This window comes from Argopecten irradians, chromosome 8, assembly GCF_041381155.1.
Source record: "Argopecten irradians isolate NY chromosome 8, Ai_NY, whole genome shotgun sequence".
NCBI lineage: Eukaryota > Metazoa > Mollusca > Bivalvia > Pectinida > Pectinidae > Argopecten > Argopecten irradians.
The window spans coordinates 42,751,449-42,777,778 of record NC_091141.1 but is presented as its reverse complement, the minus strand read 5'-3'; the positions used below and the strand labels follow the sequence as shown (position 1 = coordinate 42,777,778).

At 36.8% G+C, this 26,330-nt stretch overlaps 1 protein-coding gene across 1 annotated transcript in view; it reads left to right on the top strand.

Moving 5' to 3' along the window:
- The first annotated feature begins 8,563 nt into the window (after positions 1-8,563).
- The window catches only part of LOC138330427 (uncharacterized), a 79,828-nt gene continuing 62,061 nt past the window's right edge, over positions 8,564-26,330 (top strand). Inside the window, exons 1-4 of the mRNA XM_069278036.1 lie at positions 8,564-8,637; positions 10,706-10,914; positions 14,490-14,871; positions 15,224-15,309. Coding sequence (XP_069134137.1) covers positions 10,749-10,914; positions 14,490-14,871; positions 15,224-15,309 — 634 coding nt within the window. The 5' untranslated portion in view covers positions 8,564-8,637; positions 10,706-10,748. The remainder of the gene's footprint in view (positions 8,638-10,705; positions 10,915-14,489; positions 14,872-15,223; positions 15,310-26,330) is intronic.

The window sequence follows — 26,330 nt, the reverse complement described above, 5'->3', positions numbered from 1 at the left end:
ATGGTTTGTTCCGCAGATCCAGAAGAAGTGAAGGCTGTGTTCCCCTGTTCTCCACATATAGGTGGCAGCCTGGTGAAGCAGACACTTCCTTATAAAGCAAGCCAGTAATCGGAGAGCACCTCATCTCCCATCTATTTATAGCCCCTCAGAGGGGGAGTCTGTATGATAGCACAGACTGGTGTAGGCCCCTCACAGTAGATAGGGGGGATCACCTCCGCAGGTCTGTAATACACAACATGCAATAATTAAAAAGTGTCTACAACTCTTTAACATTAACTCATCAATTCAAGCAAAATTAGCTATTTTAAAAAAATTAATGAAAACATCAATTTTTGAAATAGAGATTTGTCTCTTAATGATGTTTGGGTAGAAGCTTTCAAACATATCATTTTATGTTAATGGCAGAAATTAGTTATATTTTCCAAAAGTTTTTAAACTTCCTTTTCAATTTACAATTTCTGTTAAAAATAATCTATTAAAACGATTTTTGTCTTCTTTGAAACACAATCCTTTTTACTAACAAAATGTTTAAGATTTTAAACATTTCCAATCTGAAATTCATGGAGACAAAAAATGACCACAAGAAAACTCCCTCATTAGATTTCACAGCGATATAATACCACAATACACATCAAGGATACATTAACTCTGTGATATTAGTAAGTAGTTTCCAAGGATATCTTTACTCTGATCTTAGTACTATTAGTTATCTTGTTTTCTGTTTTATGTTTCACAACAAGTGAATTTCTAATATGTGACATTTCCATGACTAGTACCATGTTTACTCTGTCAACCTTCATCAGACAAGTATCCAACATGACGCATGACACCAAACATCTCACTTATCACCAAACATCTCACAAGTGATCAAACATCCCACATAACACCAAACATCCAACAAGTCATCAAACACCCCACATGTCACCAAACATCCAACAAGTTATCAAACACCCCACATGTCACCAAACATCCCACATGACACCAAACATCTCACATGTCACCAAACATCTCACAAGTCAGCAAACATCCCACATGACACCAAACATCTTACTTATCACCAAACATCCAACAAGTCATCAAACATCCCACAAGTCACCAAACATCCAACAAGTCATCAAACATCTCACATGACACCAAACATCTCACATGTCAACAAACACCCCACATGTCAACAAACATCTCACAAGTCAGCAAACACCTCACATGTCACCAAACACCTCACATGTCACCAAACATCTCACATGTCACCAAACATCCCACAATTCATCAAACATCCCACATGTCACCAAATACTCCACATGTCACCAAACATCCAACAAGTTATCAAACACCCCACATGTCACCAAACATCCCACATGACACCAAACATCTCACATGTCACCAAACATCTCACAAGTCAGAAAACATCCCACATGTTACCAAACATCTTACTTATCACCAAACATCCAACAAGTCATCAAACATCCAACAAGTCACCAAACATCCAACAAGTCATCAAACATCCCACATGTCACCAAACATCCAACAAGTCATCAAACATCCCACAAGTCACCAAACATCCAACAAGTCATCAAACATCTCACATGACACCAAACATCTCACATGTCAACAAACACCCCACATGTCAACAAACATCTCACAAGTCAGCAAACACCTCACATGTCACCAAACACCTCACATGTCACCAAACATCTCACATGTCACCAAACATCCCACAATTCATCAAACATCCCACATGTCACCAAATACTCCACATGTCACCGAACATCCCAAATATCACCAAACATCCCACAATTCATCTAAAATCTCATATATCACCAAACATCTCACATATCACCAAACATCTCACATGTCACCAAACATCTCACATGTCACCTAACATCTCACATGTCACCTAACACCCCACATGTCACCAAACATCCCACAATTCATTTAAAATCTCATATATCACCAAACATCTCACATGGCACCAAACATCTCACATGTCACCAAACATCTCACATGTCACCTAACACCCTACATGTCACCAAACATCCCATATATCACCAAACATCCCACAATTCATTTAAAATCTCACATGTCACCAAACATCTCACATGTCACCAACATCCCACAATTCATGAAACATTTCACATGTCACCAAACATCCCACATGTCACCAACATCCAATATGTCACCAAACAATCCATATGTCACCAAACATCCAACAAGTCATCAAACCACCCCCCCATGTCACCAAACATCCCACATGTCACCAACATCCAATATGCCTCCAAACATCCCACATATCACCAAACATCCCACATGTCACCAAACATCCCACATGACCCCAACCATCTCACATGTCACCAACATCCAATATGTCACCAAACATCCCACATGTCACCAAACATCCCACATGTCACCAAATATCTCACATGTCACCAAACATCCCATATGACACCAAACATCCCACATGTCACCAAACATCCCACATGACACCAAACATCCCTCATGTTATCGAAAATCTCATATGACATCAAACATCTCACATGTCACCAAACATCTTACATAACATCAAACATCTCACATGTCACCAAACACCTCACATGATATCAAACACCCCACATGTCACCAAACGTCCCACATGTCACCAAACATCCCACATGTCACCAAACATCCCACATGACACCAAACATCTCACATGTCACCAACATCCAATAGGTCACCAAACATTCCACATGTCACCAAACACCTCACATGACATCAAACACCCCACATGTCACCAAACATCCCACATGTCACCAAACATCCCACATGTCACCAAACATCCCACATGACACCAAACATCCCACATGTCACCAAACATCCCACATGTCACCAAACATCCCTCATGTTATCGAAAATCTCATATGACATCAAACATCTCACATGACACCAAAAACCTCACATGACATCAAACACCCCACATGTCACCAAACATCCCACATGTCACCAAACATCCCACATGTCACCAAACATCCCACATGTCACCAAACATCCCACATGTCACCAACATCCAATATGTCACCAAAAATCCCACATGTCACCAAACATACCACATGACACCAAACATCCCACATGTCACCAAACATCCCACATGTCACCAAACATACCACATGACACCAAACATCCCACATGACACCAAACATTCCACATGTCACCAAACATCCCACAAGTCACCAAACATTCCACATGTCACCAAACACCCCACATGTCACCAAACATCCCACATGTCACCAAACATCCCACATGTCACCAAACATCCCACAAGTCACCAAACATTCCACTTGACACCAAACATCCCACATGTCACCAAACATCTCACAAGTCACCAAACACCCCACATGTCACCAAGCACTCCACATGTCACCAAACATCCCACTTGACACCAAACACCCCACATGTCACCAAACATCCCACATGTCACCAAACATCACACATGACACCAAACATCCCACAAGTCACCAAACATTCCACTTGACACCAAACATTCCACATGTCACCAAACATCTCACACGTCACCAAACATCCCACAAGTCACCAAACATCACACATGACACCAAACATCCCACATGTCACCAAACATCCCACATGACACCAAACATCCCTCATGTTATCGAAAATCTCATGACATCAAACATCTCACATGTCACCAAACATCTTACATTACATCAAACATCCCACATGTCACCAAACATCCTACATGACACCAAACACCTCACATGACATCAAACATCCCACATGTCACCAAACATCCCACAAGTCACCAAACATCCCACATGACACCAAACATCCCACATGTCACCAAACACCTCACATGACATCAAACACCCCACATGTCACCAAACATCCCACATGTCACCAAACATCCCACATGTCACCAAACATCCCACATGACACCAAACATCTCACATGTCACCAACATCCCACATGTCACCAAACATCCCACATGTCACCAAACATCCCACATGACACCAAACATCCCACATGTCACCAAACATCCCACATGACACCAAACATCCCACATGTCACCAAACATCCCACATGACACCAAACATCCCTCATGTTATCGAAAATCTCATATGACATCAAACATCTCACATGTCACCAAACATCTTACATTACACCAAACATCCCACATGTCACCAAACATCCCACATGACACCAAACATCCCACATGTCACCAAACATCCCACATGACACCAAACATCCCTCATGTTATCGAAAATCTCATATGACATCAAACATCTCACATGTCACCAAACATCTTACATTACATCAAACATCCCACATGTCACCAAACATCCCACATGACACCAAACATCCCACATGTCACCAAACATCCCACATGACACCAAACATCCCTCATGTTATCGAAAATCTCATGACATCAAACATCTCACATGTCACCAAACATCTTACATTACATCAAACATCCCACATGTCACCAAACATCCCTACATGACACCAAACACCTCACATGACATCAAACATCCCACATGTCACCAAACATCCCATATATCACCAACCATCCCACAATTCATTTAAAATCTCACATGTCACCAAACATCTCACATGTCACCAACATCCCACAATTCATGAAACATTTCACATGTCACCAAACATCCCACATGTCACCAACATCCAATATGTCACCAAACATCCAACAAGTCATCAAACCACCCCCCCCATGTCACCAAACATCCCACATGTCACCAACATCCAATATGCCTCCAAACATCCCACATATCACCAAACATCCCACATGTCACCAAACATCCCACATGACCCCAACCATCTCACATGTCACCAACATCCAATATGTCACCAAACATCCCACATGTCACCAAACATCCCACATGTCACCAAATATCTCACATGTCACCAAACATCCCATATGACACCAAACATCCCACATGTCACCAAACATCCCACATGACACCAAACATCCCTCATGTTATCGAAAATCTCATATGACATCAAACATCTCACATGTCACCAAACATCTTACATAACATCAAACATCTCACATGTCACCAAACACCTCACATGATATCAAACACCCCACATGTCACCAAACGTCCCACATGTCACCAAACATCCCACATGTCACCAAACATCCCACATGACACCAAACATCTCACATGTCACCAACATCCAATAGGTCACCAAACATTCCACATGTCACCAAACACCTCACATGACATCAAACACCCCACATGTCACCAAACATCCCACATGTCACCAAACATCCCACATGTCACCAAACATCCCACATGACACCAAACATCCCACATGTCACCAAACATCCCACATGTCACCAAACATCCCTCATGTTATCGAAAATCTCATATGACATCAAACATCTCACATGACACCAAACACCTCACATGACATCAAACACCCCACATGTCACCAAACATCCCACATGTCACCAAACATCCCACATGTCACCAAACATCCCGCATGTCACCAAACATCCCACATGTCACCAACATCCAATATGTCACCAAAAATCCCACATGTCACCAAACATGCCACATGACACCAAACATCCCACATGTCACCAAACATCCCACATGTCACCAAACATACCACATGACACCAAACATCCCACATGACACCAAACATTCCACATGTCACCAAACATCCCACAAGTCACCAAACATTCCACATGTCACCAAACACCCCACATGTCACCAAACATCCCACATGTCACCAAACATCCCACATGTCACCAAACATCCCACAAGTCACCAAACATTCCACTTGACACCAAACATCCCACATGTCACCAAACATCTCACAAGTCACCAAACACCCCACATGTCACCAAGCACTCCACATGTCACCAAACATCCCACTTGACACCAAACACCCCACATGTCACCAAACATCCCACATGTCACCAAACATCACACATGACACCAAACATCCCACAAGTCACCAAACATTCCACTTGACACCAAACATTCCATATGTGACCAAACATCTCACACGTCACCAAACATCCCACAAGTCACCAAACATCACACATGACACCAAACATCCCACATGTCACCAAACATCCCACATGACACCAAACATCCCTCATGTTATCGAAAATCTCATGACATCAAACATCTCACATGTCACCAAACATCTTACATTACATCAAACATCCCACATGTCACCAAACATCCTACATGACACCAAACACCTCACATGACATCAAACATCCCACATGTCACCAAACATCCCACAAGTCACCAAACATCCCACATGACACCAAACATCCCACATGTCACCAAACACCTCACATGACATCAAACACCCCACATGTCACCAAACATCCCACATGTCACCAAACATCCCACATGTCACCAAACATCCCACATGACACCAAACATCCCACATGTCACCAAACATCCCACATGACACCAAACATCCCACATGTCACCAAACATCCCACATGACACCAAACATCCCTCATGTTATCGAAAATCTCATGACATCAAACATCTCACATGTCACCAAACATCTTACATTACATCAAACATCCCACATGTCACCAAACATCCTACATGACACCAAACACCTCACATGACATCAAACATCCCACATGTCACCAAACATCCCACATGTCACCAAACATCCCACATGACACCAAACATCCCACATGTCACCAAACATCCCACATGACACCAAACATCCCTCATGTTATCGAAAATCTCATATGACATAAAACATCCCACATGTCACCAAACATCCTACATGACATCAAACATCCCACATGTCACCAAACATCCCGCATGTCACCAAACATCCCACATGTCACCAACATCCAATATGTCACCAAAAATCCCACATGTCACCAAACATGCCACATGACACCAAACATCCCACATGTCACCAAACATCCCACATGTCACCAAACATCCCACATGACACCAAACATCCCACATGTCACCAAACATCCCACATGACACCAAACATCCCACATGTCACCAAACATCCCCCCATGTCACCAAACATTCCACACGTCACCAAACATCCCACATGTCACCAAACAAATCACACGTCACCAAACATCTCATAAGTCACCAAACATCACACATGACACCAAACATCCCACATGGCACAAAACATCCTACAAGTCACCAAACATCCCACACGACACCAAACATCCTACAAGTCACCAAACATCACACGACACCAAACATCCCACATGTCACCAAACATCCCACATGTCACCAAACATCCCACTTGACACCAAACATCCCACATGTCACCAAACATTCCACATGACACCAAACATCCCACATGTCACCAAACATCCCACATGACACCAAACATCCCACATGTCACCAAACATTCCACTTGACACCAAACATCCCACATGTCACCAAACATTCCACTTCACACCAAAAATCCCACATGTCACCAAACATCACACATGACACCAAACATCCCACATGTCACCAAACATCCCACATGTCACCAAACATCCCACATGTCACCAAACAAATCACACGTCACCAAACATCTCATAAGTCACCAAACATCACACATGACACCAAACATCCCACATGGCACAAAACATCCTACAAGTCACCAAACATCCCACACGACACCAAACATCCTACAAGTCACCAAATATCACATGACACCAAACATCCCACATGTCACCAAACATCCCACATGTCACCAAACATTCCACTTGACACCAAACATCCCACATGTCACCAAACATTCCACTTGACACCAAACATCCCACATGTCACCAAACATCCCACATGACACCAAACATCCCACATGTCACCAAACATTCCACTTGACACCAAACATCCCACATGTCACCAAACATCTCACATGACACCAAACATCTCACACGTCACCAAACATCCCACATGTCACCAAACACCCTACATGTCACCAAACATCCCACATGACACCAAACACCCCACATGTCACCAAACACCCCACATGTCACCAAACATCCCACATGTCACCAAACATCTCACATGTCACCAAACATCTCACAAGTCACCAAACATCTCACATGTCCCATACATGTCACCAAATATCCCACTTGTGACCAAACATCCCACATAAGCCTAGTAATATCTGAATATTACCTGTGCAAGATTGCGTTTAAATATAGACACTAGACTATAGTGACAGCATTCATTGCAATATTATTTTTTGATAAAAGATAGAGGTTGTAATATCACCACATAATATATGAAAATTTTGAAACATTTCCAAAAGAAATAGACAATGCAAGTTGTTCTTGTAAAAAAGACGTCTGCTATTACAAATGTAAACACTTGTTCCACGAGATGACATATTGGCGGGAAACTATGAACTAGGACAGGGTGGTTCTAATAAAACTACATTTCTATTATAAACTTATAATCATGAGACTATGCCTAGTGCATTATTACTGAATTGTTAGGTTTGTTTTATAGACTTATTCTGAGAATTATAACACATTTGACATAAGATGTAGAACTATTTTTTGTCTCTTACTTCCGGTTGAAAGTGTGGGTGAGAAGGTCGCGCTAAATTCAAGAATGATGCTAAACGAGATAGGCCGACGAAATATTTCCGAAGATTGAAGATGACATTATTATGGTACAGTATTTCAATTAAATATCTATTGCAAAAATATGCGAAACAAAAGGTTTCTTTGCTTAACAACATATTTCCATGTACTCGTAATAATTAAAGTAACTTCACTGAGTTTGAGTACACGGTAGGCCTATGTTTTCATTTTCACGCATGAGTTGTAAACGGTCTAAAGTGGATGACCAGTGTTGAGTCACACAATAGGCTCCAATGTCCCCTTTATAATTTAACTCTAGGCATAGTCTTTCTATATATACATTGATGATGGGTGTGGCAAGCTGGTAGTGAGTTTATAATATCAGGTCAGTGGTCTAGCTATATATTATATAGCTACTTACTTGCATATGGGTAACAGTTACCCATTTAAGTAACAGTTACCTGTTTGTAGTAATAAATAAGTTACCCAAATGAGGGATTATGTGAAAGAAAATTGCATGAAGTTGTTTTCATTTTTTTTTATCAAAAAAGTGCATAATAATATTGATATGGCACCATTTTATTACTAACATAACTTATTAGGCCTAAGCTTACATTATTAATCAAAATGGGACAAACTTACTGGCAAGCTTACTGGTCTAAAAGCCAATGGCTTATCAATAGACCGAAGATCAAGTAAATCAGGTAAAGCAACTAGTTGAGTTTTCGCGGTGTACCAATTCTCGCCATCGCATTTGTACTTGTGTGATCACACACAAATTTTCAGGCCATTTTATAGTGGAAATTAGCATGTTAGTGGCTTCTTTCAGAAGATGGCTTTAGTAACTAAATTTTCATGTTATTTGTGCAAATACCGATACGATGGCGAGAATTGGTACTGGGTGAGAACTGGTTGCCTGCCAGTAGGCCTATCTCAATTTTGGTAACAGTCACAAATTAAATCACCTCTATTGCTTTAACTATGGTGCTAAAATAGAGCACAGGTAAACTCATTCAACTCTGACATTTGCACTGAATTTCCCCGATGTAGTCAATGGAGAACATCGAAATATGTTTAATTAACACAATCACAATACTGTCTATTTGAACTAATGTTGCGAATCGGTTTTAAAATCATAATTGATGATCGGATTATAAGACAACCTTCATAATTATCAATTCTAGAATCAGATACCATTTACAGAAAACTCTCCAATATCTTTATATATAATCAACCTTTAAATTTCTCTAAGAGTATGGATTGAAGCAACTTTTTTCATTGATTCAAATTTGAATAATAGTACATCTATTATCTAACATTTCTAAGGCATTTTGAAATGTGGTTTTGCACATACAGTAACGTGCCAAAAGTCTTCGTAATTTTTTATTTTTCCCTATATATTCTATGTATTTTTACATTTTTTCTTTGATTTTTCCTGATCTCATCTATTGGCGGATTTTAATCAATTTTGGCATACTTGTAGAAAATTATCTATACTATATAGCTCATAAATATTTGTATAATTTTCTGATTTTTTGTTTTCAAAATAAATGTCTTTTTGTGCACCACTTAAACTTATGACGTCATTTCCTTCTTTGTTCTTACCAAAATGGCAACGAAAAAGTTTTGCCTGGTTATGAAATACGGTTTTCTCAAAAAGTGCATAAAGGAAAATTATGTAAATATTATGAGCTGAAAGTGCAGATAATTTTCTACAAGTATGCCAAATTTGATTGAAATCCGCGCCTAGATGAGATCAGGAAAAATCTAAGAAAAAATGTAAAAATACATAGAATATATAGGGAAAAATAAAAATTACGAAGACTTTTGGCACACGACTGTACATGTATATATTACATAATAAAGGTTCAGATAAGTATAATATAAACACAAGATATCTCCCACAATTGATTATTACCTTTGACAATCGATTGTCTTTAGGAAAATCATTATCAATCGATCATCGAATAAAATCGAGAGTCAGGCCAACACTAATTTGAACTCGAGGATAATAACAGACTCTCATATCTCTCAAATTATTTCGTTAGCTTCTATATATCCTACTTCTTAGAAACTGAAAATAAAATCTTCATGTACAATAGTGTAGAAATAAAAACTTGCAAAGAAAAAATTGCTATGATTCTGATTTATTTTCAGACTGATGTTTTAGCCTTGTTTGTGATATGGTGACCATCTCACCATGAATTACTACCAGTCTTTCATTACCCCTCTGGCCCAAGGAGCTGTGCGGTCACCAGGACCAGGGTTTGCACCAATGACCAGTCAGGGATACATCACAAATACTGGTGGACAACAGTACATACCCATGCAGCCAGCGTTTTACCCGCAGCAAAGCATACAACAAGGTGCCAGATTCAGAGCTCTGCATGATTTGGTCCAATTGTCAAACTAAGTGTTGCAAATTGGTTGTAAAATTATTATCTATGATCGGTTGAGGACAATCTAGCTACTAATTATCCATTTTATAATCAGATACCATTTACAAAAAACTCTCCTGTATGATTAACCTTTTATTTATTTGAAAAAATAGAAAGATGAATCAACAGTATAAATTGAAGCAATTTTTTTTCTTTGATTCAAATTTGAATTATAGTGTATCTAACATGCCTAATGCATTTTGAAATGTGGATTTGCACATGTATATTACATAAATGTTCAGAACAGTATGAAATCAAAGTACTGTATGTACTGCAGTCCTTAAGCCTTTGTGTTCATGATTTTATAAGTTAAAGAGCTTTACAATTTTGTCTGAGTAATATAATGACATGTTTTGTCATACAGGTTGGCCTAGCTCCATATCCAAGTGGTTTTTTTTCCCAATATTACCTTGATAAGTTTGTTATCAATAATTTTCGCACATCTTACCATGCAAATAAATAGTCTTCGCATATAATGCTTGTAAAAGTGAAAGAAGTAAATCAATATTTGTTTATTGTTTTTTTTTTATCTGCTTTCCTTTTGTGTCAAGACATGAAACAAATTGATACAACTTCTACAATATCAAAAATAAAAACCAAACAGTGGGAGGGCTATTATGTAACAATGATATGACGAAAAAGAATATGTGTATTACATAATAATACAAAGATTTCTTACAATTGTAAGGGGTAGATATAACGTCAGTGGTAGTCACCACTGAAGTATTGGGGATTCAGGTAACGCAGTAGTAGCGAGTCTTAAGGACTAAAAAGCACATTATCTTCAGCTTAAACAATCTATTATTACCTTTCATAATCCTTGGTCTTCAGGGAAATCATTATGGATTGATCATTGAGAATTGGTCCAACACTAGTCAAACATCACTCAAATTGTAAAACTAGATAATAGCAAGAGAAATAATTAATTTGTAACAAGTATTCAGATACCAACTTGTTTGTCCACAGTATGTGGACCATATTGATAAATCAAAATGTCTTAACAAAAAACTCTGCATAAGTTGTTCATTATGAAAGTGTCAATATTGGAATTAACAATGTCATGCTTTCAGAAGAAATGTCTGTTAAACTTGGTGAAAATGTCCATTGAACAGGAGTGTTTTGCTGAAGATATGTACAGATACAATTGTAGATTTTTAGCCCACCATCATCAGATGGTGGGCTATTCAAATCGCCCTGCGTCCGTGGTCCGCCGTCCGCCGTCCGTCGTCCGTCCATAAACAATGCTTGTTACCAGTATTTCTTAAAAACTGCTGCAGGGATTTTGTTCAAACTTCACATGGAGGGTCCCCTTGGTCCATATTTGTGCAATACAGATTTTGAGGCTCATCGGAAAAACAAGATGGCCGCCAGGCAGCCATCTTTGATTTTGGCAGTTGAAGTTTGTTATCGATATTTCTTGAGAACTACTGAAGGGATTTTGTTCAAACTTCACATGGAGGTTACCCTTGGTCCCTAGTTGTGCCATACAGATTTTGAGGCTGATCAGAAAAACAAGATGGCCGCCAGGCAGCCATCTTTGATTTTGGCAGTTGAAGTTTGTTATCGATATTTCTTGAGAACAACTGAAGGATTTTGAAGGAGGTTACCCTTGGTCCCTAGTTGTGCCATACAGATTTTGAGGCTGATCGGAAAAACAAGATGGCTGCCAGGCAGCCATCTTGATTTTGGTAGTTGAAGTTTGTTATTGATATTTCTTGAGAACTACTGAAGGGATTTTGTTCAAACTTCACATGGAGGTTACCCTTGGTCCCTAGTTGTGCCATACAGATTTTGAGGCTGATCGGAAAAACAAGATGGCTGCCAAGCAGCCATCTTTGATTTTGATAGTTAAGGTTTGATATCCCCATTTCTCAAAAAATGCTGAAGGGATCTTTCTCAAATTTAATATGTAGGTTCCCCTAGGGCCCTCGATGTGCAAATTGCATTTTTGGACCAATCGGTGAACAAGATTGCTGCCAGGCCGCCATCTTGGATTTTGATAGTTAAAGTTTGTTATGGCTATTTCTCAGATAGTACTGAAGGGATCCGTCTCAAATTTCATATGTAGGTTCCCCTAGGGACCTAGTTGTGCATATTGCATTTTGGGACCGATCGGTTAACAAGATGGCCGCCAGGCAGCCATCTTGGATTTTGTTATTCAAAGTTTGTTATCACTATTTCTCAGAAAGTACTGAAGGGATCAGTCTCAAAATTCATATGTAGGTTCCCCTAGGGCCCTAGTTGTGCATATTGTGATTTGGGACCGATGGGTCAACAAAATTGCATCTTGGATTTTTATATTCAAAGTTTGTTATCGCTATTTCTCCGAAAGTATTGAATGGATCTTTCTCAAATTTCACATGTAGGTTCCCCTAGGGCCTTAGTTGTGCATATTGTGATTTGGGACTGATTGATCAACAAGATGGCCGCCAAAGAGTCATCTTGGATTTTGATAGTTGAAGTTTGTTACCGCTATTTCTCAAAAGGTACTGAAGCGATCTGTCTCAAATTTTATATGTAGTATATTTGAAAAAGTTTAAAAAGTAGAGAAAAGATCCATCTTTCCTTTGTCAGATATAGATCATTCTTTTAAAGGGGGCCAAGATCCCTCTGGGATCTCTTGTTATATTCAAAGTTTGTTATCACTATTTCTCAGAAAGTATTGAATGGATCTTTCTCAAATTTCACATGTAGGTTCCCCTAGGGCCCTAGTTGTGCATATTGTGATTTGGGACCGATTGATCAACAAGATGGCCGCCAAAGAGTCATCTTGGATTTTGATAAATGAAGTTTTTTACCGCTATTTCTCAAAAGGTTCTGAAGCGATCTGTCTCAAATTTTATATGTTGTATGTTTGAAAAAGTTTAAAAAGTAAAGAAAAGATCCATCTTTCCTTTGTCAGATATAGATCATTCTTTGGTGGGCGCCAAGATCCCTCTGGGATCTCTTGTTACAAATATACATAAATTATATAGATAAAATGATGAATTATCAGCAGAGTGTTTAATATATGTAACAGAAGTTTTGGAGAGCAGTGTATGTAGAGACTATGTGCACATACTACTAGGGATTGCATATATCCAAAAGCAACTAGATCAAAAACTTACAATACAATTACCGTATTAGCCATAATTAGTGCCCAAGACACTTAAAAATTGTAACAAAGGGCCGGGGGTGCTATTTAGTGGACCAAAATGTAAGTTGTGGACAAAAAAATTCAGCAATATTTTACATCTTTCTGTACTCATGACACATTAATCTGTTACAAATATCATGCATATGCTTTTTAAGGTATGAGACATTATGTTATATGGGATACAATGCTGATGTTAGAGGTATCACATGTAAAACATTGTTGAATCCATAGGATGGGGGCGTTTATACAACTTTAACTCCTCGGGAAAAGGGGAGGGGTGTTCATTACGGCAAATACAGTACATGCTATTTTACAAGACCAGACAATATTATTATACCTACACTATATATTGATACTGTTGTTTTAGGTACATATGCAGAAGTATCTCCATCTCGCCACCAACAGAGGTTAGAGCTAAATCCCAATGCTGTGGCCTACCAGTCCTACTCTAGTCCTCCCCCAGGGGCCACTAGTCCCACGTCTTACCCCAACAGAGGAGGGGCTCAATTCCAGACAGGATGCAAGGGCTACCAAGGCACTGAACTGACATTCCAAGGACCGTATCAGTCAGAACAGATGTACCAAGACAGATCTAAACAGTTTACACCCCCACCGGTACCACTGTTTCGTCCTTACCAGAACGGTCCAAAAGTGATGAGGACCACATCTCCAAAACCACAGCAGTCGGTCACCCAGCTAACAATGAAAGCTATTCCACAGACATTTACTGTGCCACCTCCTACCCAAGGGTAAGGCTGAGTTTGTATCTTAGTGGACGGGCAGCTGATAATGGTCACCACTCCATAATTAAAATTTGATCTGAATTCCCAAAAGTGGCACTTGTTTTCTGACACTGCCTTAAGACTCTTGCTATGAAGTGAATAAGGAATACTGACATACACCTTTGGTTTGGTTGAGGACTAGGCCATCTTGTAAACATTTTTTTCACAGAAGAAATAAATTTTAATGATCCTAGTTATTTATACAGACCACATTTATAATATAATTGTGGATTTTTGCTCCACATTTGAATTGAAATGATCAGTGTATTCTGTTAAAAGTGACATACATTTGTACTAATCTGCTGTGTTTGGTTTACAGAAGATGTACCATACAGAAAAACAAACCAGAGAACTCAGACGGTATGACTCTTAGTTACCCCGACGATCAGTCCATGTTTGTGAAAGGTGAAGTTCATGTCAGTCCTGTGTCAGACTTTATATCAATATAGTATATAGTTGTGACAACTTTCCAGTTCAGTCCTGTGTCAGTCTTTATATCAATGGTATATAACTGTGATAACTTTCCAGTTCAGTCCTGTCCTGTGTCAGACTTTATATCAATGGTATATAATTGTGATAACTTTCCAGTTCAGTCCTGTCCTGTGTCAGACTTTATATCAATGGTATATAGTTGTGATAACTTATCAGTTCAGTCCTGTCCTGTGTCAGACTTTAATATCAATGGTATATAATTGTGATAACTTATCAGTTCAGTCCTGTCCTGTGTCAGACTTTATATCAATGGTATATAGTTGTGTGTAACATGGGTAATCGTATATGTCATTGTATAACCATATAGTTGTGTCTTCTGGTTTCAGGTAACAATGTACATTTGGTAATGTATATGTCATTGGTATATAGTTGTGTCTCTGGTATACACCAATGTAACATGGTAATGTATATGTCATTGGGTATTATAGTTGTGTCTCTGGTATGACCCCCAATGTAACATGGTAATGTATATGTCATTGGTATATAGTTGTTGTCTTGGTTTGACCAATGTAACATGGTAATGTATATGTCATTTGTATATAGTTGTGTATCTGGTATGACACAATGTAACATGGTATGTATATGTCATTGGTATAAAGTTGTGTCTCTGGTATAACCAATGTAACATGGTAATGTATATGTCATTGGTATATAGTTGTGTCTCTGGTTGGTAACTCCAATGTAACATGGTTATGTGTATATGTCGGATTGGTATATAGTTGTGTCTCTGGTATGATTGGGCCAATGTAAACATGGTAATGTATATGTCATTTGTATATAGTTGTGTCTCTGGTAAAACCAATGTAACATGGTAATGTATATGTCATTGGTATATAGTTGTGTCTCTGGTATGACCAATGTAACATGGTAATGTATATGTCATTGGTATATAGTTGTGTCTCTGGTATAACCAATGTAACATGGTAATGTATATGTCATTTGGTATATAGTTGTGTCTATGGTATAAACCAATGTAACATGGTAAATGTATATGTCATTGGTATATAGTTGTGTCTCTGGTATGACCAATGTAACATGGTAATGTATATGTCTATTGGTATATAGTTGTGTTCTCTGGTTATTAACCAATGTAACATGGTAATGTATATGTCATTGGTATATAGTTGTGTCTCTGGTATAACCAATGTAAACATGGTAATGTATATGTCGATTGTATATAGTTGTGTCTCTGGTTACAACCAATGTAACATGGTAATGTTTATATGTCATTGGTATATAGTTGTTGCTGTCTCTGGTATAACAATGTAACATGGTAATGTATATGTCATTGGTATCTAATAGTTGTGTGTCTATGTACAAACCAAATGTAACATGGTAATGTATATGTCGATTGTATATAGTTGTGTCTCTGGTAAACCAATGTAACATGGTAACTGTATATGTCATTGGTATATAGTTGTGTCTCTGGTATATGACCAATGTAACATGGTAAATGTATATGTCATTTGGTTATATAGTTGTGTCTCTGGTATGACCAATGTAACATGGTAATGTATATGTCATTTGTATAAAGTTGTGTCTGGTATGACCAATGTAACATGGTAATGTAAATGTCATTGGTATATAGTTGTGTCTGGGTATGACCAATGTAACATGGTAATGTATATGTCATTGGTATATAGTTGTAGTGTCTCTGGTTTAGACCAATGTAAACATGGTTATGTATATGTCATGTGGTATATAGTGTGTCTCTGGTATAACCAATGTACATGGTAATGTATATGTCATTGGTATATAGTTGTGTCTATGTATGGACCCAATGTAACATGGTAGTGGTAAATGTCATTGGTAATTTAGTTGTGTCTGGTATAACCAATGTAACATGGTAATGTATATGTCATTGGTATATAGTTGTGTCTCTGGTATAACCAATGTAACATGGTAATGTAAATGTCATTGGTATACAGTTGTGTCTCTGGTATGACCAATGTAACATGGTAGTGTATATGTCATTGGTATATAGTTGTGTCTCTGGTATAACCTAATGTAACATGTAATGTATATGTCGATTGGGGTATATAGTTGTGTCTCTGGTATAACCAATGTAACATGGTAGTGTATATGCATTGGTAAATAGTTGTGTCTTCTGGTATAACCAATGTCACATGGTAATGTATATGTCATTGGTATATGTTTGTGTATCTGTCAACCAATGGTAACATAGTAATGTATATGTCATTGGTATAACCATAGGTGTGTAACTCATGGTTAGACAATGGTTACATGGACAAGTGTTATGTCATTTGTATATAGTTGTTGGTATCGACCAAATGTAACATGGTAGTATATATGTCATTGGGTATATAGTTGTGTCTCTAGGTATAACCAATGTAACATGGTAATGTATATGTCATTGGTATATAGTTGTGTCTCTGGTATGACCAATGTAACATGGTAATGTATATGTCATTGGTATATAGTTGTGTCTCTGGTTTGACCAATGTAACATGGTAATGTATATGTCATTTGTATAATGTTTGTCTGGTATGACCAATGTAACATGGTAATGTATATGTCATTGGTATATAGTTGTGTCTCTGGTATAACCAATGTAACATGGTAATGTATATGTCATTGGTATATAGTTGTGTCTCTGGTATAACCAATGTAACATGGTAATGTATATGTCATTGGTATATAGTTGTGTCTTTACAGTTCTGGTAAAACCAATGGTATACATGGTAATGTATATGTGAACACTTTAATGTATATGTCATTGGTATATAGTTGTGTGTCTCTGGTATAACACAATGTAACATGGTGTGTATATGTCATTGGTATATAGTTGTGGATCTCTGGGTTTAACATGTAACATGGTAATGTATATGTCATTGGTATATAGTTGTGTCTCTGGTATAACCAATGTAACATGGTAATGTATATGTCAATTGGTATATAGTTGTGTCTCTGGTATAAACCAATGTAACATGGTAATGTATATGTCATTGGTATATTAGTTGTGTCTCTGGTAGACCAATGTAACATGGTAATGTAATATGTCATTGGTATATAGTTGTGTCTCTGGTTTAACCAATGTAACATGGTAATGTATATGTCATTGGTATATAGTTGTGTCTCTCTGGTATAAAACCAATGTAACATGGTAGTGTTTATGTCATTGGGTAATATAGTTGTGTCTCTGGTAGTAACCAATGTAAACATGGTAATGTATATGTCATTGGTATATTAGTTGTGTCTCTGGTATTACAATGTAACATGGTAATGTATATGTCATGTGGTATATAGTTGTGTCTCTGGTATAACCAATGTAACATGGTAATGTATATGTCATTGGTATATAGTTGTGTCTCTGGTTTGACCAATGTAACATGGTAATGTATATGTCGATGGTATATAGTTGTGTCTCTGGTACAACCAATGTAACATGGTAATGTATATGTCAATTGGTATATATAGTTGTGTCTCTGTTACAAACCAATGTAAACATGGTAAATGTATATGTCATGGTAACTATAGTTGTGTCTCTGGTATGACCAATGTAACATGGTAGTGTAATATGTCATTGTATCATAGTTGTGTCTCTGATATAACCAATGTAACATGGTAATGTATATGTCATTGGTATATAGTTGTGTCTCTGGTATAACCAATGTAACATGGTAGTATATATGTCATTGGTATATAGTTGTGTCTCTGGTATGACCAATGTAACATGGTAATGTATATGTCATTTGTATAAAGTTGTGTCTGGTATGACCAATGTAACATGGTAATGTATATGTCATTGGTATATAGTTGTGTCTCTTGGTACAACCCAATGTAACATGGTAATGTATATGTCATTGGTATATAGTTTTGGTCTCTGGTATGACCAATGTTAACATTGTGGTAAATCATGTGTAATGTATATGTCATTGGTATATAGTTGTGTAACTCTCTGGTAAGACTTTACCAATGTAACATGGTAATGTATATGTCATTGGTATATAGTTGTGTCTCTGGTTGACCAATGTAACATGGTAATGTATATGTCCTTGGTATATTTTGTAGTTGTGTGTCCCTGTGTATAACCAATGTAACATGGTAATGTATATGTCATTGGTATATAGTTGTGTCTCTGGTATCTTGGTAACCAATGTAACATGGTAATGTATATGTCATTGGTATATTAGTTGTGTCTCTGGTCATGACCAATGTAACATGGTAATGTATATGTCATTGGTATATAGTTGTGTCTCTGGTATAACCAATGTAACATGGTTTCCAGTTCAAGTGTATATGTCAATGGTATTATAGTTGTGTCTCTGGTATAACCAATGTAACATGGTAATGTATATGTCATTGGTATATAGTTGTGTCTCTGGTATATATTCATGTTAACCAATGTAACATGGTAATGTATATGTCGATTGGTATATAGTTGTGTCTCTGGTACCTGTGTCAAATGTAAACATGGTATGTATATGTCATTGGTATATATGTGTGTCCTTTGTATATATATGGCTGGTTTTATTGTCTCTGGTATGACCAATGTAACATGGTAATGTATATGTCATTGGTATATAGTTGTGTCTACTGGTACAAACCAATGTAACATGGTAATGTATATGTCATTGGTATATAGTTGTGTCTTTCTGGTACAACCAATGTAACATGGTAATGTATATGTCATTGGTATATAGTTGTGTCTCTGGTACAACCAATGTAACATGGTAATGTATAGTGTCATTGGTATATAGTTGTGTCTCTCTGGTATAACCAATGTAACATGGTCATGGTATATGTCATGTGGTAGTATATAGTTGTGTCTCTGGTATAACCAATGTAACATGGTAATGTATATGTCATTGGTATATAGTGTCAGACTGGTATATCCCATGTCTTGGTAATAACCCATGTATAACATGGTAATGTATATGTCACATGGTATATATAGTTGTGTCTCTGGTATAACCAATGTAACATGGTAATGTATTATGTCATTGGTATATAGTTGTGTCTCTTTCAGTATAACCCAATGTAACATGGTAATGTATATAGTCATTGGTATATAGTTGTGTCTCTGGTATATAAATGTGACCAAGTGTAACATGGTAATGTATATATGTCATTGGTATATAGTTGTGTCTCTGGTATGACCAATGTAAACATGGTAATGTATATGTCATTGGTATATAATGTTGTGTTCTCTGGTTTCCTGACCAATGTAACTGGTAATGTATATGTCATTGGTATATAGTTGTGTCTCTGGGTATGACCAATGTAACATGGTAATGTTTATGTCTTTGGTTAACTTTGTGTCATTCCTGTATAACCAATGTACACATGGTATATAGTATATGTCCAATGGTATATAGTTGTGTCTCTGGCCCCCAATGTAACATGGTAATGTATATAACTGTGTCATTGGTATCATAGTTGTGTCTTTGGTGAAGACCAATGTAACATGGTATTGTATATGTCATTGGTATCAGAGTTGTCTCTGGTTATAACAATGTAACATGGTAGTGTTTATGTCATTGGTATATAGTTTGTGTCTCTTGTATAACCAATGTACATGGTAATGTATATGTCATTGGTATATAGTTGTGTCTCTGGTATACCACCCAATGTAACATGGTCATGGTTATATCCAGTTGTGTCTCCTGTGTATATAATGTAACATGTGTATATGATCTTGGTATATAGTTGTGTCTCTGGTATGACCATGTAACAGGGTAATATGTCATTGGTATATAGTTGTGTCTCTGGTTATAACCAATGTAACATGGTAATGTATCTGTCATTGGTATATAGTTGTGGTCTTGTTTGACCAATGTAAACATGGTAATGTATATGTCATTGGTATATAGTTGTGTCTACTGGTATAACCAATGTAACATGGTAATGTAATATGTCATTGGTATATAGTTGTGTCTCTGGTATGACCAATGTAACATGGTAATGTATATGTCATTGGTATATTAGTTGTGTCTCTGGTATGGGACTCCAATGTAACATGGTAATGTATATGTCATTGGTATATACAGTTGTGTCTTGGTATAACCAATGTAACATGGTAATGTATATGTCATTGGTATATAGTTGTGTCTCTGTTATGACCAATGTAACATGGTAATGTATATGGTCATTGGTATATAGTTGTGTCTCTGGTATAACCAATGTAACATGGTAATGTATATGTCATTTGTATATAGTTGTGTCTCTGGTATGACCAATGTAACATGGTAATGTATATGTCATTGGTATATAGTTGTGTCTCTGGTATAACCAATGTAACATGGTAATGTATATGTCATTGGTATATAGTTGTGTCTCTGGTATAACCAATGTAACATGGTATTGTAATGTATATGTCCGATTGGTATAATATTAGTTGTTTTCTCTCTGGTATAACCAATGTAACATGGTAATGTATATGTCATTGGTATATAGTTGTGTCTCTGGTAAAACCATGTAACATGGTAATGTATATGTCAATGGTATATAGTTGTGTCTCTGGTTTACCCAAGTAAACATGGTAATGTATAAAGTCATGGTAGTTGTATGACCAATGTTACATTGTGTCACTGTCATCTTGTGTTAGGACTAACAATGTAACATGGTAATGTATATGTCATTGGTATATAGTTGTGTCTCTGTATAACCAATGTAAACATGGTTATGTATATGTCATTGGTATATAGTTGTGTCTCTGGTATGACCCAATGTAACATGGTAGTGTATATGTTCATTGGTATCTTGTTGTGTCTCTGTATAACCAATGTAACATGGTAATGTATATGTCATTGGTATATAGTTGTGTCTCTGGTTTAGACCAATGTAACATGGTAGTGTATATGTCATTGGTATATATAGTTGGGTGTCTCTGGTATGTCCTGTGTCCATTGTAACATGGTAGTTGTATATGTCATTGGTATATAGTCAGTTGTGTCTGGTTTGACCAATGTAAACATGGTAATGTATATGTCATTGGTTTATAGTTGTGTCTTGGTAATGTACCAATGTAACATGGTAATGTATATGTCATTGGTATATAGTTGTGTCTCTGGTATTAAACCAATGTAACATGGTAATGTATATGTCATTGGTATATAGTTGTGTCTCTGGTTTCAGACCAATGTAACATGGTAGTGTATATGTCATTGGTATATAGTTGTGTCTCTGGTATAACCAATGTAACATGGTAATGTATATGTCATTGGTTATATTGTTGTGTCTCTGGTATACCAATGTAACATGGTAATGTATCTGTCGATTGGTATATAGTATAAAAGTCCTCTGGTATAACCCAATGTAACATGGTAATGTATATTGTCATTGGTATATAGTTGTGTCTTGGTATATACCAATGTAACATGGTAATGTATATGTCGATTTATGTATATAGTTGTGTCTCTGGTATAACCAATGTAACATGGGTAATGTATATGTCATTGGTATATATAGTTGTGTCTCTGGTATGACCAATGTAACATGGTAATGTATATGTCATTCGGTTATTATAGTTGTTGTCTCTGGTTTGACCAATGTTAACATGGTAATGTATATATGTGTCATTGGTATATAGTTGTGTCTCTGGTATAACCAATGTAACATGGTAATGTATATGTCATTTGTATATAGTTGTGTCTGGTATGACCAATGTAACATGGTAATGTATATGTCATTGGTATATAGTTGTGTCTCTGGTATGACCAATGTAACATGGTAATGTATATGTCATTGGTATATAGTTGTGTCTCTGGTATAACCAATGTAACATGGTAATGTATATGTCATTGGTATATAGTTGTGTCTCTGGTTTGACCAATGTAACATGGTAATGTATATGTCATTTGTATAATGTTTGTCTGGTATGACCAATGTAACATGGTAATGTATATGTCATTGGTATATAGTTGTGTCTCTGGTATAACCAATGTAACAATGGTAATGTATATGTCATTGGTATATAGTTGTGTCATCTGGTTTGGAACCAATGTAACATGGTAATGTATATGTCATTGGTATATAGTTGTGTCTCTGTATAACCAATGTAACATGGTAATGTATATTGTCATTGGTATTAGTTGTGTCATGGTAATATATATGTCATTGTATATAGTTGTGTCTCTGTATATGTCAATTGGTAAATTCATGGGTATAATAGTTTCGTGTCTCTGGTATGACCAATTGTAACATGGTAATGTATATGTCATTGGTAATATAGTTGTGTCTCTGGTATAAACCAATGTAACATGGTAATGTATATGTCATTGGTATATAGTTGTGGTCTCTGGTATAACCAATGTAACATGGGTATGTTATATGTCATTGGTATATAGTTGTGTCTCTGGTATAACCAATGTAACATGGTAATGTATATGTCATTGGTATATTAGTTGTGTCTGCTGGTATGACCAATGTAACATGGTAATGTATATGTCATTGGTATATAGTTGTGTCTCTGGTATGACCAATGTAACATGGTAATGTATATGTCATTGGTATATAGTTGTGTCTCTGGTATGACCAATGTAACATGGTAATGTATATGTCATTGGTATATAGTTGTGTCTCTGGTATGACCAATGTGTAACATGGTAATGTATATGTCATTGGCTATATAGTTGTGTCTCTGGTATGACCAATGTAACATGGTAATGTAGTATGTCATTGGTATATAGTTGTGTCTCTGGTATGACCAATGTAACATGGTAATGTATATGTCATTGGTATATAGTTGTGTCTCTGGTATGACCAATGTAACATGGTCAATGTATATGTCATTGGTATATAGTTGTGTCTCTGGTAATGACCATTGTAACATGGTAATGTATATGTCATTGGTATATAGTTGTGTGTCTCTGGTATGACCAATGTAACATGGTTAAATGTATATGTCATTGGTATATAGTTGTGTCTCTGGTAATGACCAATGTAACATGGTAAATGTATATGTCATTGTATAATAGTTGTGTCTCTGGTATAACCAATGTAACATGGTAATGTATATGTCATTGGTATATAGTTGTGTCTCTGGTATAACAATGTATAACATGGTAATGTATATGTCATTGGTATATATGTTGTGTCTCTGGTATGTAACCAATGTAACATGGGTAATGTATATGTCGATAGTATATAGTTGTTGTCTCTGGTAATGGACCAAAGTATTTTGTAAAACATATGTATAGTTGTTGTCTCTGGTATGACCAATTGGTAATATAGTAACATGTCATTGGTATATAGTTGTATCTCTGTTACGACCAATGTAACATGGTAAATGTATTAGTCATTGGTATATAGTTGTGTCTCTGGTATGACCCAATGTAACATGGTAATGTATATGTCATTGGTATATAGTTGTGTCTCTCTGTTAATGACCAATGTAACATGGTAATGTATATGTCATGGTTGGTTATATGTCTCTGGTATGACCAATGTTTCTGGTAATGGTATGTCAACATATTTGTGACTCTGGTAAATGTATATGTCATTGGTATAAAAGTTGTGTCTCTGGTATGACCAATGTAACATGGCAATGTATATGTCATTGGTATATAGTTGTGTCTCTGGTATGACCAATGTAAAATGGTAATTGTATATGTCATTGGTATATAGTTGTGTCTCTGGTTATCATGACAATGGAACATGGCAATGTATATGTTCATTGGTATATAGTTGTGTCTCTGGTAATGACCAATGTATCATGGTATTGTATATGTCATTGGTATATAGTTGTGTCTCTGGTACAACCAATGTAACATGGTAATGTATATGGTCAAATGGTATATATAGTTGTGTCTCCTGGTATAACCAATGTAACATGGTAATGTATAAGTGTCATTGGTATATAGTTGTGTCTCTGGTATGACCAATGTAACATGGTAATGTATATATCATTGGTATATAGTTGTGTCTCTGGTATAACCAAGTGGTAACATTGGTTAATGTATATGTCATTGGTATATAGTTGTGTCTGGTATGAAACAATGTAACATGGTAGTGTATATGTCATTGGTATATAGTTGTGTCTCTGGTATAACCAATAAACATGTGTAATGTATATGTCATTGGTATATATAGTTGTGTTCTTGGTTTGACCAATGTAACATGGTAATTGTATATGTCATGGTATATAGTTGTGTCTCTGGTTTGTCCAATGTAACATGGTAGTGTATATGTCATTGGTATATAGTTGTGTCTCTGGTATGACCAATGTAACATGGTAATGTATATGTCATTGGTATATAGTTGTGTCTCTGGTTTGACCAATGTAACTTGGTATAGTATATATGTCATTGGTATATAAGTTGTGTCTCTGGTATATGACCAATGTAACTATGGTAATGTATATGTCATTGGTATATAGTTGTGTCTCTGGTACTGAAACCACATGTATCTATGGTAATGTATTATGTCATTGGTATATAGTTGTGTCTCTGGTTTGACCAATGTAACATGGTAATGTATATGTCATTGGTATATAGTTGTGTCTCTGGTATGACCAATGTATATCAATGGTATATAGTTGTGATAACTTTCCAGTTGTGTCTCTGGTCAATGTCATTGTCCTGGTGTGTCAGACTTTATATCAAATGGTATATAGTTGTGATAACTTTTCAGTTCAGTCCTGTCCTGTGTCAGACTTTATATCAATGGTATATAGTTGTGATAACTTTCCAGTTCAGTCCTGTGTCAGACTTTATATCAATGGTATATAGTTGATAACTTTCCAGTTCAGTCCTGTGTCAGACTTTATATCAATGGTATATAGTTGTGATAACTTTCCAGTTCAGTCCTGTGTCAGACTTTATATCAATGGTATATAGTTGTGATAACTTTCCAGTTCAGTCCTGTCCTGTGTCAGACTTTATATCAATGGTATATAATTGTGATAACTTTCCAGTTCAGTCCTGTGTCAGTCTTTATATCAATGGTATATAGTTGTGATAACTTTCCAGTTC